Raw genomic sequence first — 15,882 nt, forward strand, 5'->3', positions numbered from 1 at the left:
GCTTGGGCCATGACTGCATGGTTCCCCATTTCCCTGTTTTAACCAACATACCAATTTCTTGCCCCTTCTTCTCCATAAATAAGCAGAGACCTTTATGCCAGAGATTTATAAAAGCTTGACTTTCAACCTTTAAAGATTGAGATTTACTATTTCCATTTTACTTAACACAGTTCTTATTTCTTTTTCTAAGATAAATCAAACACTGAATAGCAAGGCTTAACTTCTAGTGCCACAGGATAACCAAAGGAGAAAACATCCCATATCTTTTCTTAGAATATAGTTATAAAGGGCACATAGAGGTGGTAAAGCAATAGTCTGCAATTTTCAATTAATGCTACTGAACCCACTGGTCACAGAAACCTGTTCTCAGTGAATAAAAACAGACGTTACGGCTCAGAGGATCCAGATAAATTGTTTTGTGTTTTGCTTTCTTGACTCAGTGATTTGAAGAATGTTTTTCTGACATCTCAGTTTGTCAGCACTTCCATAAAATTCCTAACAACTGATTCCAACCTCTGTTTCATTTTCTAATCAGTCCTAAAACAAAAATAACAATAACAACAAAAACATTGAAGAATATCATAATTACCCATAATAAGAAAGTATTTGATAATTTTAAGAATACCTGTTTTATCACTGATTTAGCATTTGTTTAATTTTAATCAATGTATTACACAATTACTCAGGTCATTTTCTTCATAAAATAAGATTTATAAATAATTAAATTACATATACACATATAGCATATATATGTTTGTAAATATAACACGTATGTGTAGTTCATACTCTGTAAAATTCTCCTACCAACAGAGCAATTTTGAGATCCTTTGATTCGTAAGGAGAAGGTTTAATTGGGCTGTTTATTTCATCCCACAGATTTAAATCCAAGGCCCTGAAAGACATGAAAACCTACCACCTTGAACTGATTATACCTTGGTATTCAATGAAACTAATTTACTTTGTAGATCAAAGTGTGTTCTCCACATATTTCTTTTAAAATTATGATTCAACAGAAATGCCTGGACATCCTTTGATAATTTGAAAGTGCAGAAAATTATAGGCAGGCAGAGAAAATAATTTCACCACATAGAAGTAAATATTGCTTTATTTTAATACACTATAAAAGAAATTTATTATCCTAAATTTCTATTAATTTGACAAGATTTATTTCAGCAGCTCATGCCTATTAGAGTGCTGAACTACATCTTGAACCTGCTCGCGTGTCTCCACAGTTACTCGCACAGCCTACCCTCCAACCTGGCTGCCTTCTTTTGTCTTGTCTCCTTTCCGTCTTTTTCTGTGCACTGTACCCTTGCGCAGATCACTGCAATGGCATCTACTGCTCTTGGGTGAAATGATCATCTCAAAAGAGCACGCAGAGGCAGTGTGGAATATCAGACCAATAATCCAAAGACCTCTGTCTGACTTTGCAGAGCTGTTCTCAGACTCAGGTGAGAAAAAGGTATTTGAAGATGCCTATAAACTATAGTAGACTCCAAGTGTGAGTGGTTATTCATTAGATCTTTGAATGTCATGCCAATGTCAAGTGCTTTTTGTTGTTGTTTGTTTTGTTTTAGAAACAAAACAATTTTTATTTCATTTAATTTTTTGGTTTAATTTTAGAAAAATATGCACATTACTCATTATCAGAATTGTTTAAATCCAACTTAGCCTTTAAGATGCAACTAACAGAGTACTTTAAGTGAGAAAGCAGTGTTCTAATACCACTGATATTCTGCATAGTTTTGGAATGAGATCTAGTTCTCACCCAATTGAGAAATGCAAAGATACCTTTCCCTTACAGTTGTATGGGTAGTGTTATGGAAAAATTAATCTTTCAACTATTTATACTAAAACACGAGTGAAGCAATAATGAAAGTACCCTTTTTCTGACCTAGAAATATGCACGCTTAGATGAGCGCACAAAGAATTATAATTTCCCCATTACATGACATACAACAAACACCTGCTTAGTCTGTGCTATGAGGGCTCTTAAATTTTGCAAATTTCACCAGTGGCTCCCAGTTGTCTCAATCTGATTTCCAGTTTTCAGAGATGAAACTGAGCAAGATAAACTGCATTATGAAAAAGTGGGAGCTGAATTTTGATGACTTTGATGGTCAGAGTATAACGGAAATATTCTTGTGAGTGAGAAGCTAATATACTCTTCTGTTCATTCCGGGTAGCTCAGTCATCAAAATGCAATGTCTTTTGTTTCTCATTCTAAAGATAATTTTTCTGATGCTTGTTTATTTTCAAATGTTAATCTTTGATGACCGGAGTGAAAGAGTTGGCATGGAAGAAAAACCTAGCAAAGCCATGAAGATTTGCCTTTGTATGCATTGGTGTATCATTAGCAAACAGATGGAAACTCAAATTAATTTTGGATGGTTTAAGAAAGAGACTGTTTGTGAAGGTTTAGATGGCAGGTTAGGGAAAACACAGGGATAGTGGGGCTGTTAATATTCATAATCCATAAAGCCTGAGGGGTGGAAGTTGCTACTGTGGTACACAGGAAAGTCTTCTAGGGAAGGCAACTTTGAGAGGCTTAGAGTCAAAGGACAAAGTCAGCTTGAATGAATGGATCATGCCCAGAGGGAGCGGACAGCATGAATACCTTACCTCACTCTTTCCTCCCCCAGAGCTTTGCAGGGGCTCCCTACTGGCTGAATCCAATGGGAAACAAGGAGTAAGAGAGTCTATTGTTGTAATCAATATGCCCTAGCCCCAGGGATAAAGTAGGGTGGATTAGAAGGGGCAAGTGGAAGATATTCAGCACAGCCTTTCACTGTAGTTGTAACTAGCATCTAACACAAAGGCTGGCACATGGAAAATGCTCCTAAAAATGAGTCAAATGAAAGGGTATATGAATATATCTGTGACCTAAAGTGAACACAGTAGTGTATTTCATTTTTTCCTGGTTTAAGTTCATGTAACAGATTGAATAACACATGGTTATTTCAAGAGTTTAATACAAATTCATGATCTTATTCTCTCCATCTAACTTTATATAGCCCTCTGTATTTCTCCAGTGGCACTTACTATCTTCTACCTTGTACAGAAACTACTGAACACTATCAGCCATCAAACTGTAAACTTCTCTCTCTCTCTTAACCCCCCTCTTCTCTCTCCCTCTCCGTCTCTTTTGGGCTGTAAATACACTTGCTTTCAATAAAGATTTGTAATGGCATCAATTTAAATATGAGGACTGTGTGATATCACACAATTTAAAATTTTCTGCATTTAATTTCCCAGCATTTAGTTTTTCTAAAATTCACTAATGCACCTACTTTGTATCCAGCACTATACTGAGCACTTAGATTTGAGGGATGAGTAAGCAAGGCCCTGTCTTCTAGGATTTACATTGGGAGAAGAGAGAAATGTAGATTAGCACTCATGATATGACTTTATGTGCAAGGGGAGTGTTACAAAATGACCTTTCTGCTAGTGGGGGACAAGGGTGAGAAGAGTAGAAAAGAGAAGAAAGACCAAAGCAGCAATAGCCTACACACACACACACACACACACACACACACACACACACACACAGTAGCCTCTAGAGAAATGAAATCAGCCTATGATAGAAAGGGTTTTCGGAAAGCAGGATGCATTTTCTTATTTTCAACTTAGATTACTACAGTACAATTACTTCCAATTAACATTCAAAAGATGCCCTGGCCACTAAGTCTGCCCAGTAACTGGGGCCAGAATGAGAAGAAACTGGGAAGCAAGGAAGACGTTCGGGGATAGAGTTTGTTGCTGGTTTGAAAAAGATTACCAACTGAAAGATTATCTCCTGAACAGAGGGGAACTTTAGTCTTACCAAAATGAGAAGTATGAAGTGTAACCCCAATTATTCAAAACTATGGAGAAGAAAGCGAGGGGTTTAGGAAGTAATAATACATTCTGCTTTCTTTGCTGATTAAAATAAGTGTGAAATAGCGGGAAGGGCGTTGTCTCTGCCACAAATCGATATGACTTTAGCAAGTTTCTTAATCTGTTTGTGACTCATTTCTTAACCTGACAAGCATGGATGAAGTTACTCACCTCGCAGGACCGCTTGGGCAGACTGGCACAGTGGCGGACAGCTTGCTTTCAGTGCGCAGTATTGCTCAGCGTTACTGTAACCTTAGCGAACACATTTCTACCTTGGGAAAGGATTCAGTGTGCTCAGACCGTATCCCATCACCACTCCTACTAACGTTATTTGTGTATAGCTTTTTGACTGCACTGAAGAGCCTCACCCAGGGTTGAATGTCATCAGACCAACTGCAATATTTGAAGAGCCAAATCGCATAAATTCTCAATTTTTCCACTGCGTAAGAAATGCTAACCTCTTGTCTTAGAAGGCAGTGCTAGCTGGTGGAATCCCACTGTCCCAGGGTTAAGACAGGGGCACAGATGGGTTGGGGGGGATTCTGGTGATCTCTGAAAGGCTTATTAGCTAAAATGAGAGACCACTTCTGACTGTGCTTTCAAATCAGTATTAAATTGAAGATGGCTAAATGAACTTTATTTAGCCTGAAGACTTCCCTCAGCATTTTCTCCCATAGGTGGCATCAAGGTGGAGTTTCAGCTGTGGCCCTTGGCCTAAAGGCTAATCTCTTTATTTTGATGCCAGCTCTTTTGCCAACTAAATATTATTCATGTTAAGTTCTACATTTCTGATAAGAAGAGACCTTTTCTACAGTGAACCACTTCACAAAGGGTTTCTTTTTTTCTTATGGACATATCTTTTGTAATTTGAAGAACATAATTAGAGATAATTAATGCTTTATACATAATGAATGTATGGAAGCATATTCGTAGATTCAAAATGTGAGTCAGTAGCTATCTGATTTACATTTCAGATTAAAATATATTATACTCCACTTTAGCAGGAAACAAGTTATTATAATGACCAAAATGATCTGATTTAAATTTTAAGAAATTTCAAATATGCAAGGACTCAAAGATATTGCTCATAAAAAGTTAAAAAGAGGACAGATTATAGAATAAAGACATTTCACTTCATATATTTTAATATATAGCCTTTTTTTTTTTTTTTTTTTTTTTTTTGCTTTATGAGCCATGTGTAACTTAGACATAAAAAATCCCCTTTGTCTTTAAAGCTTTTTAGATTTAGGTTCCTCAAGCTGTAATAAATGCTCAGGTAAGGAAACAGAATATGACACAGGATAGGTCAGCAATTAATCATTCTTTGCCTCATTCCAAATTGTGTTATCCATTGAAAAGAATTCTACTTAATATGTTAAAGTTTTATACATTTTTCACTGTCTGCTACTGCATGAAATATTCAGAGCCCTTGGTATAATGAAATAGCTGTTAGAGAAGCTTTTTTAAAAATGATGATGAATATTGTAATTAAGATTCAAGAAATGAATTTTGTACCAGCTTCTAAAACTGTAAGTAACACATTTTTGAGAAACCACAATTAAAAAGTATAAATTTTCAAGCTAACTACCCAATTTAAGCCGTAGGGCCAACTCCAAGAGAAGAACATGGTAATTACTTTAAATAGTAAAATAATTTCTACTGATGTTACACAAAATAGTCAACAGTGCAAGGAACTCTGAGGTACTGTTTAACCCTATCTATTTGTGGTGATATGGTGAATTTTGCTTTAAAAGCAAAATAAACATTTTTTTCCTCATAAAAATATACTGTGGATATGCTTGACATGTTGGGATTTTAAAATTAAGAATGCAAGTATATTCTTTCCTGGACAGTTTCTGAATCCAGAATGCTTTCCTCTTTCTATCTCCTCATGACTCAGTTTTCCCATTGACTGTTCTGCCTTTCCCGTCTTCCCAAGGCAAATTTTTCCCTCTTCTAACATGACATGTTACATCACTTCTCATGTTGTTTCAGTCTAGTATTAGAGCGCAGGGTGTCACAACCTCAGCACTACTGCCACCTGGAGACTTTAGATAACCTCTTGTTGTGGACTGTCCTGTGCACTGTAAGACGTTTAGCAGCCTCCCCGTTCTCCACCCACTAGATACCAGTAACATGACCACCACTCCCAGATGAGACAACCAAAGCTCTTCAGATATTTGTAATTAATTGCCCCGGGGGGACAAATTCACCTCTGCTTGAGAACCACCATATTAGAGCCCCTGGTGTACATAACACTATGTTCAGCTTTGAATATATGCCCCATGGTATGGGACTTTATTCAGAGGTGATGCTCAGTAAATATTTGTTAAGTGAATACAGCATAATATGGTGTTTTCTTACTGCAGTACCTTGCTAGACTAATAAGCATGATACTCTTATAAATCGAACTCTCAGTTTCACTTGAGGACTTAAGAATACTTCTCTATCCATTTGGCATTTGTTTATTTTCCAATATTTGGAATAGAAAGAGGAGAGAAGACAGTGTTTTTCCAAACTGATGGATTTCATTTGAACTCTGTGCTCATAAATTTCTAATGAAACTCTATCCCTTTTTTTTTCTTTATTACTGGAGAAAGAGGACATCTAAATCTATTCTAAAAAGAGATCAAAGTAAGAGGAAAGGAAGGAAATGGAGAGAATGGAGCAAGGGAAAAAAGAGGAATAAAATAAAGAATAAGTGAGCAATATACAGCAGGTTTTTCTATACTCACAAGCCCATTTATGTAAAAACTGAATTAAAAATATTTTTAAAGAAAGTATGTCTTTCAATTTGAAGACAGTGAAAAAATAATTATTCATTTTTTTGCAAGTATATTTAATGTTACAATTAATTTGCTAACATAGATCAGGAAAAAAACAGAAAGGAGAAAGAGATGTGAAAGAACATTTTAACGAGAGAGGAAAGAAGAAAATGGAGTAAGGGAAGATTTTATGAGAATACGAGAACAAAATATGGATGCTTTAAAAAGCACCGTTAAATTTCTAAAGGATTCCAAGTTCTTTTACACAACATGTTGATTAAGTAACACTTGAATGATGATTCATTAATACTTGTAGAGTATGAGTTAGAAATGAAGGAGACAAAAAATCAGTTTGTGTTTTGTCAGTCATAAAGTAAGTGAAATATGTAAAATTTGTTTCCGAATAATGTTCACTACTTTATAAGCTGAGTTTCTCTAATTAGTTCTGTATTCCTAACTTAAGAGATCGTGAGAGAAAAAGCTCAAGTAATGGGGAAAAATTCATTCAGGGTATTTGGCCTTTATAATTTAATTAGCATCAAGAAGATGCAGGCATAATGGTTTAGATCTGGAGGAGCTGACCTGGAATCTGGATCTGCACTTTCCAGCAGTGTGACACTGGATTTGGGTTCCCCAGGGAGCCGATAGTTGAGACAAGCATTCCATGGTAAATGGTCCATCTGGGAAGGCATCCTCCCCCAAGGGATGAAGCTTCTTCTCATGGGGGAACTCTGGAGTTTGCGTAGAATTCATTATAGAGTTGTCCCAACTGAGGAAGCTGACGTTTTGTCTGTTTTTAAATCTGCCAGCTTCCTATCTTTCACTGGTTGAGGGCTGCTTCCTGGGGATTAACTGTCTGACAGCCCAGTTTACCCTGAATGGCGCTCCTCGGGCAGAGGGTAGCAGGGGTTTGCAGTGTGCAGCACTAGCTCCCATTTCAAATTTTATATTTGAAAGATACCATAACACCAGTATGGTCTTTCTAAATTGTATTAACAAAATATAAATTAGATTAACAAAAATTAAACATAATAAATATTCACGGGTATTTGGTACTGAGCCAAGTTCTAGAAAATTATTTGAATAATTGCAACAATATTTACACTGGAAACGGAGACTTCATTTGGTCATTTTGGACTCTTCCTGATACTAGGATAGCAGGTACAAAAAAGGGAGAGTTGATCCTACTATTAATTGTAAATGCGCATCTGCAGGGAGGATACCAAAGGAATCCAAGGGGTGGCACCCAAGTTCCTCTCTTTCAACACACCCCGTGTCAAATGTTCATAGAAGAGTAGAGCAGCCCATGTAAATAAGACCCTTGAGGGCTTCCCTGAGGGCTTCCCTGAGGGCTTCCCTGGTGGCGCAGTGGTTGAGAGCCCGCCTGCCGATGCAGAGGACGCGGGTTCGTGCCCCGGTCCGGAAAGATCCCACATGCCGCCGAGCGGCTGGGCCCGTGAGCCATGGCGGCTGAGCCTACGTGTCCGGAGCCTGTGCTCCACAAAGGGAGAGGCCACAACAGTGAGAAGCCCGTGTACCGCAAAAAAAAAAAAAAAAAAAAAAAAAAATAAGACCCTTGAGAATTCAACTTTTCTATGTTTCTCTGTCAGTTAAAGAACCCTGGAAGCTGAGGTTCCCTAGAAGCCAAAGGAAATATGGGCTGGCCCTGGGCATTTGGAAGTCATACATACAACCCATAACTTTAGGGAGTGTTATAGAAATGGGGATTGCATCCTTTAATATGTTCTATTTGCGGGTATGTCATACAGAATTCTAACATTCAGTGAATTTTCCTCTATCTCTCCTTTCCCTATTTTATAAGGGATATGGTGCTGTTGCTAACTTTATTATTCAGTCTATGGTAATGAGTATTGTGATAGGATTGTGATAGAATTGGAAGAAAGGAATTGGATAAAAACTCAAACACTGCATCCATTAATTGATGAGACTTGGCTCGCCTCTGTTTTTGATTGAACAATGGTTATGTTCTATTAGGCAGCAGTGTTTCTCTCTTCCTCCTCCCCTCCCCCCAGTTTGAAAGTATAAGCAAGTTTTTGAGCAGGTAGAAAGGAGAATTGTAGAGAGAGGACAGGTGACAGTGCAAAAGACCCCATTATCACCAAAGATGTGGAAAGCATATATGAGCTGCAGTGGGCCCCACTGGAGGAAGCTGGGTGGCAGCCTTCTGGCTGGGACCCCATTCCAGAGGGCTGGACACTAGGAGCAGACACTCAAAGAGCAGGAAGCCACAGTAGGTGCTGCAGGAGGCAAGAACTGAGGGCTCCCTGAAGGCAGCTGAGCAGACTGCACTCACCAGGGAGCTGAGCAGATAGGAGGATCCCTAGCATGGGGCCCTCAGGAAGCAGGTACTGGACGCAGCTGTACAGGGGTCATTAAAGACATCTCCCTCCTCTCCTTCAGTTTCTGCCCCCAAAACCCTGAAGCAGAGAGGGATCTAGAAGATGGTGGGGACGGGGGAGCAAAGGGCACTTCAAGTCCCCTTCACACCTCAGGTCCTTTGGGCCTGATCATGCTGGGCTGGGGGGCAGTTGGAGGGATGACGAGGGAGGGATGGAGGAGATGGAAATAGTTTCCACCCAGCATGGCTGAAGATAACTATCAGAGAAAAGGCAAGCCATTTCATATCCATAGCCTACTAATTTCAATTATGCAAAAAAAAAAAAATTGTGTACTTAGAAAAAGCCAGAAAAGGGGAGTAAAAAAAGAAAAAGACCAAGACGAAAATAAGTTATGTTGTCAGGGATGATTAGGATTATGAATCCTCTTATTCCCCCCCGCTATTTCTTTTTGATGTTGCCAAACAATTCATACAAAAGAAAGTCAACAGGTGTGCCAATTCCATACACCAAAATTGATACATATATGTAGTTTTTTTGGTGTAACATCTATGTTGAAACATGGGTTGTGTGTATATACACATAATGTATACCTATAAAAGCAGAGCTAAGTTTTTATACACTCACATTCTTTGGGAATAAAGCAGCGACACTATTCTGATAAGATGTGTTAGAATTGCATTCATATTTACACAGTTTAGAAAACCTTGAGGGATCATGGGTTCAAGGAGTAATGTATATCTTGACAAGGCTTTACGACTCAACTCTCTTCTCCTTTCTGGAACCATCCTACAATGTAAGCTGGGTTTGATGATCACATTAAAAGGAGTATTTATAGCATTTAGTTGGATACTATCAGAAAGCACAAAGTATAATATTAAAGACAGGTCAAGCACCTACCTAGCACCCACCTACCTTGGCATTATCTTCCATGTAATTAGAAAAATGAAAATATCCATGATGAAACATAGACAAGTCTGGAGCATTTTCATCAGAGGAAAAAGATCCATATGCTTCCTTTGAAGGAGCTCTCATGAATGAAGATAGTGTCCTCTTATTTCTTTTTATTATATCTGGGAGGCAATTTATTTATGTTCTAGAGTTTGAGCCTGCATATGGTTTTTTTTTTTTTTTTGACTCAGAGGGACATTTTCAATAATCTCTCAGAAATGCCAGATCTTAAATACGTGGAATTACCAAAATATAATAAATCACAAAGCAACTTGAAAGAAAGGTTGTTTAACAGTAATATCCTAGAAGCTTATGAGGTGGGAACTTTGCCACATGAAACAGATCTGAGTTTCCAATAAAATACTTGGCTCTTGGCTCATTTCGAAGTAAAAGTTAGAATTTTTCTTATATAAAATTAGGATTAAATGAGTTTGCCCTCCTGAAAACGCGATAGCAGGAGATTTTTGCATTTGAAGTCAGGATTTGGGGAATTATGCTCTTACTTTGGAAGTTACCAAGACCAACAAACACTAATTCTTTTGTTCTAAATTGAGAATATCACAGTTATGGATATACAAAACTAGGGTTTACTAAATTCTATGAAATTAGAATCAACAGCAAAGGTCAACCACTCTATATAGTTTTAGTATTGAGCATATCCCAGTGTTATTGAAATTATAAAATAATTTGCTAAAGATTGGGCAATTTTCTATGAATAATAATTACCCATTCTTATTGCTGCTTTAATTTATTATAGTCAAATTAGAGATATTATTTATAATGATTTCTATGTTGAAGTTTAGTTGTGTTCAGTTTACTTATTCTCACATCCAATGTGTTACTTACTCTGTGAGGTTTGAGTGTCTATGAATTTCTTTATCAAGGCATCAGTTGTTTGGGTATAAAGACTGAGAGCGTATCTCAGAGACTGAAGATCTGGGCTTTTCTCCAAGAAATTCTTTTTCAGGCCATTTCCTCCTGCATGAAAGTATTGCTAAAAAGAAAAAAATAATGTAAGCAGAGGCATTTAGAAAGAAGTATTAGATGTGGGATTTTATTGCCATAATCATGAAGCTCAAATGGAATAATACAGTATGATCAACATGAGGTAGATACAAAGAAATAGCACCAGATGGCCATTGCCAAGTCATCACCATGTAGTTCAGGTTCCCTCAGTATCTCTGAAGTGCTGCTCTGCATCACAGACATCAGATCCTTGCAGATTAAGACTTTTCCTCTCATTCAACTCTTAAGAAATGGCATCATGAAGATGCAGTGGCCAGCATGCTTACAGAATGCCAGGTTTAGATACTGTGTCAACTTGGTTGGTTGTTGACTTCTGTTTCCAGAACATGAGAAAAACATCCAGGGTTGTCAAATTTCATAAAGAAGGTATCTCCTGGTCATGTATTTTCCAGATACTAGTTTGCAATTCTAGGACAGGTGCCCACTGTTCCCATCTTCCCCATGATCTAATCACACAATGGTGCACACATAGGCCAACCTGAGGATGCACAGTGGTCCTTGGAAATCCAACTTATCCTGAACCTTGTGTCTGAGAAATGCAATGAAACACAGTTTCTTTCTTCTTCTTTTTTTGCTCCTGTCATCCATCAAACTCAAAGCATTGCAATATTTATAGGTAAGATAATAGAGAACATATATATTTGACAATAAATGAGGTGATTGAGGGATATGAGCATTTCTAATGCTGCAGGTATTAAGCACAGACATCACTTTGGAGGGCTCACTAGAGATATGTGATAGGACTAAGGATGTTATTTCCCAACCATTGATAGATGATAATGTGTTTATAGTATTCTATTAATGTTAGATAAGTGGCTCTCTCTCTCTTCTTGTACCAACAATGCTAAACTATACCCTCATTGCAACCTGCCTCATACAATCTAGGATTCTCACAGAATGGCATGTTTTGGAAAAGCTCAATAAATGATTCTGATACACTCTCCTAAATGGATATATGTTATCCCTCTATCCCACTTCTTAAAAATTTCTGAGGTGAAACATGTCAGTGAACTGAAAATTCATAATTGTCTTAGTTTTCTTCCCTAAGTAGAAACACATTCTGAGCATTTGTAGGCATCTGAGTGTAATTTCAGAGACCATAATGTAGAGAAGACTAAGGGCACAGTCCTGAGGAAGTAGGCAATGGTGATATGATCTGAAGAAAGTTTGTTACAACTGCAGACACCCTCCTCCCAAAGAAAAACCCATGGCCACTTACAGTTCCGTTCCACTCCAGCTGGGTGTACTGTGAAAACACAAGCTGTACCTAAAGCTACCTATGGTTATGAAGAGGAGGCACAGCAAAATGGGAAGAGCCTTTTCTTATTTTTGAAGAGTCGACAAAGATGTAATATTTAAACTTGTCCTATACCTTGATCTTCTTATATAAATGTTAAAATATTTTCACTTGTAGAAAGTATTTATTGAAGATTGAGTCTGGAATTGTTTCAGGTGCCTTGGTGGATGAAAAAAAGTATCAGAGTTCCTTCCATTTAGGAAAGGTGATATGATACTTAAAGTGGAAAAATATTAAATGAGTGTACTGAGCGGAGAAGGTTTCACTTGGACTTGATTGTTTTTCCTGGAGGAGGGGTGGGGTGAGCTCTGGAGCTCTGTTTACGTAATGACCCAGGGAAGTATCAGATGAAATAATGTACTGTAACTGTAAAGAGCAGTGAGATAAACTGAACCCGGACTAGGTGGCATCTGTGGAGGGGAAGGCATTCTCCCTCTCAGTGCTTCCCAGACAAACTTCAGTTTTATTCAACCTGAGCATAAGTGCTGGAGAATTAAATTAGTAAAGTACAGGAAGAATAACGAGCAGCAGCTACAGTGATGTTTCACGATCTCTTAGCAACTGAGAGTTGTCAGAAATGCAAATTAATTATTTCTGGTGGGATGCAACTGATGACTGTTTTGTGGCTAGATCTGTTTTGCCTCTATTTGTAAATTTATTTCAGCTTTCCTCATTGCTTATCTTTATGTGTGGTTCTTGGAAATCTTCTTTGAGCCAGTTATAAGATCTTACTGGTTCCCTCATTAATTGATGAGTTAAATAATATTTTGGACAAGTTTTATAACTGCATGAATGTCACAGTTATACTCTAATTTTTAAATTAATTTTTATTGGAGTATAGTTTATTTACAATGTTATGTTAGTTTCTGCTGTACAACAAAGTGAATCAGTTATACATATATCTACTCTTTCTTATACTTTATTCGAATATAGGTCATTACAGAGCACTGAGTAGAGTTTCCTGTGTTATACAGTAGGTTCTTATTAGTTATGTATTTAATATATAGTAGTGTGTATATGTCAATACTGAACTCCCAATTTATCCCTCCCCCCTTCCCCCTTGATAACCATAAATTTGTTTTCTATGTCTGTGACTCTATTTGTTTTGTAAATAGGTTCATTTGTACCATTTTTTTTTAAGACTTCACATACAAGCTTGTCTTTCTCTGTCTTACTTAACTCAGTATGACAATCTCTAAGTTCATCCATGTTGCGGCAAATGGCACTAACTCATTCTTTTTTATGGCTAAGTAATATTCCATTGTATATATGTGCCACATCTTCTTTACCCATTCATCTGTCGATGGACGTTTAGGTTGTTCCCATGTCCTGGCTATTGTAAATAGTGCTGCAATGAACACTGGGGTACATGTATCTTTTCGAATTATGGTTTTCTTTGGATATATGCCCAGGAGTGGGATTGCTGGATCATATGGTAGTTCTACTTTTAGTTTTTTAAGGAACCTCCATACTGTTCTCCCTAGTGGCTGCATCAATTTACATTTCCACCAACAGTGTAGGAGGGTTCCCTTTTCTGTGTTTTTTAATCATAGTTTCAATTTCAGTACTTGGAATTGGTCTGTTCATATTTTCTAATTCTTCCTGATTCAGTCTTAGAAGGTTGTATATCTTTCTAAGAATTTGTCCATTACTTCTAGGTTGACTATTTTATTGGCATATAGCTGCTTATAGTAGTCTCTTATGATCCTTTGTATTTCTGTGGTGACAGTTTTAACTTCTCCTTTTTCATTTCTAATTTTACTTATTTGAGTCCTCTCCCTCTTTTTCTTGATGAATCTGGCTAAAGGTTTATCAATTTTGTTTATCTTCTCAAAGAACCAGCTTTTTTAGTTTTATTGATCTTTGCTATTGTTTTCTTTGTTTCTATTTCATTTATTTCTGATCAGGTCTTTATGATTTCTTTCCTTCTACTAACTTAGCATTTTGTTTGTTCTTCTTTCTCTAGTTCCTTTAGGTGTAAGGTTAGATTGCTTATTTGAGATTTTTCTTGTTTCTTGAGGTAGGATTGTATTGCTATGATTCCCTCTTAGAACTGCTTTTGCTGCATCCCATAGGTTTTGGATCATTGTGTTTTCATTGTCATTTGTCTCTAGGTATTTTTAAATTTCCCTTTGATTTTTTTCATTGATCTCTTGGTTATTTAGTAACATATTGTTTAGCCTCCATGTGTTTGGGTCTTTTACATTTTTTCCCTGTAATTTATTTCTAATCTCATGGTGTTGTGGTCAGAAAAGATGCTTGATATGATTTCAATTTTCTTAAGTTTATCGAGGCTTGATTTGTGACCCAAGATGTGATCTATCCTGGAGAATGTTCCCTGTGCACTTGAGAAGAAAGTGTAATCTGCTGTTTTTGGATGGAATGTCCTATAAAAATCAATTAAATTTATCAGGTCTATTGTGTCATTTAAAGCTTGTGTTTCCTTATTAATTTTCTGTCTGGATGATCTGTCCATTGGTGTAAGTGAGGTGTTAAAGTCCCCCATTATTATTGTGTTACTGTCAATTTCCTCTTTTATAACTGATAGCATCTGCCTTATGTATTGAGGTGCTCCTATGTTGGGTGCATATATATTTATAATTGTTATATCTTCTTGGATTGATCCCTTGATCATTATTTAGTCTCCTTCCTGGTCTCTTGTAACATTCTTTTAAAGTCTATTTTAGCTGATATGAGTATTGCTACTCCAGCTTTCTTTTGATTTCCATTTGCATGGAATATCTTTTTCCATCCCCTCACTTTCAGCCTGTATGTGTCCCTAGGTCTGAAGTGGGTCTCTTGTAGACAGCATATATATGGGTCTTGCTTTTATATCCATTCAGCAAGCCTGTGTCTTTTGGTTGGAGCATTTAATCCATTCACGCTTAAGGTAATGATATGTATGTTCCTGTTACCATTTTCTTAATTGTTATGGGTTTGTTTTTATAGGTCTTTTTCTTCTCTTGTGTTTCCCACTTAAAGACGTTCCTTTAGCATTTGTTGTAGAGCTGGTTTGGTGGTGCTGAATTCTGTTAGCTTTTGTTTGTCTGTAAAGCTTTTGATTTCTCCATCGAATCTGAATGAGATCCTTGCCAGTTAGAGTAATCTTGGTTGTAGGTTCTTCCCTTTCATCACTTTAAGTGTATCGTGCTACTCCCTTCTGGCTTGTAGAATTCCTGCTGAGAAATCAGCTGTTAAGCTTATGGGAGTTCCCTTGTATGTTATTTGTCATTTTTCCCTTGCTGCTTTTAATAATTTTTCTTTGTCTTTAATTTTTGTCAATTTGATTACTATTTGTCTCAGCATGTTTCTCCTTGGATCTATCTTGCCTGGGACTCTGTGCCTCCTGGACTTTGTTGGCTATTTCCTTTCCCATGTTAGGAAAGTTTTTGACTATAGTCTCTTCAAGTATTTTCTCTGGTACCTTCTCTCTCTCTTCTTCTTGGACCCCTATAATGCAAATGTTGGTGCATTTAATATTGTCCCAGAGGTCTCTTAGGCTGTCTTCATTTCTTTTCGTTCTTTCTTTATTCTGTTCCACAGCAGTGATTTCCACCATTCTGTCTTCCAGATCACTTATCCATTCTTCTGCCTCAGTTATTTTGCTACT

General features: G+C 37.2%; 1 protein-coding gene across 1 annotated transcript in view; it reads right to left on the reverse strand.

Moving 5' to 3' along the window:
- UNC13C (unc-13 homolog C) overlaps positions 1–15,882 on the reverse strand; it is a 607,361-nt gene that overhangs the window by 40,671 nt on the left and 550,808 nt on the right. The window contains exon 29 of the mRNA XM_059056161.2: positions 10,796–10,943. Within this exon, the coding sequence (XP_058912144.1) occupies positions 10,796–10,943 (148 nt within the window). The remainder of the gene's footprint in view (positions 1–10,795; positions 10,944–15,882) is intronic.

Source organism: Kogia breviceps, chromosome 3, assembly GCF_026419965.1.
Source record: "Kogia breviceps isolate mKogBre1 chromosome 3, mKogBre1 haplotype 1, whole genome shotgun sequence".
In the NCBI taxonomy this organism is placed as follows: domain Eukaryota; kingdom Metazoa; phylum Chordata; class Mammalia; order Artiodactyla; family Physeteridae; genus Kogia; species Kogia breviceps.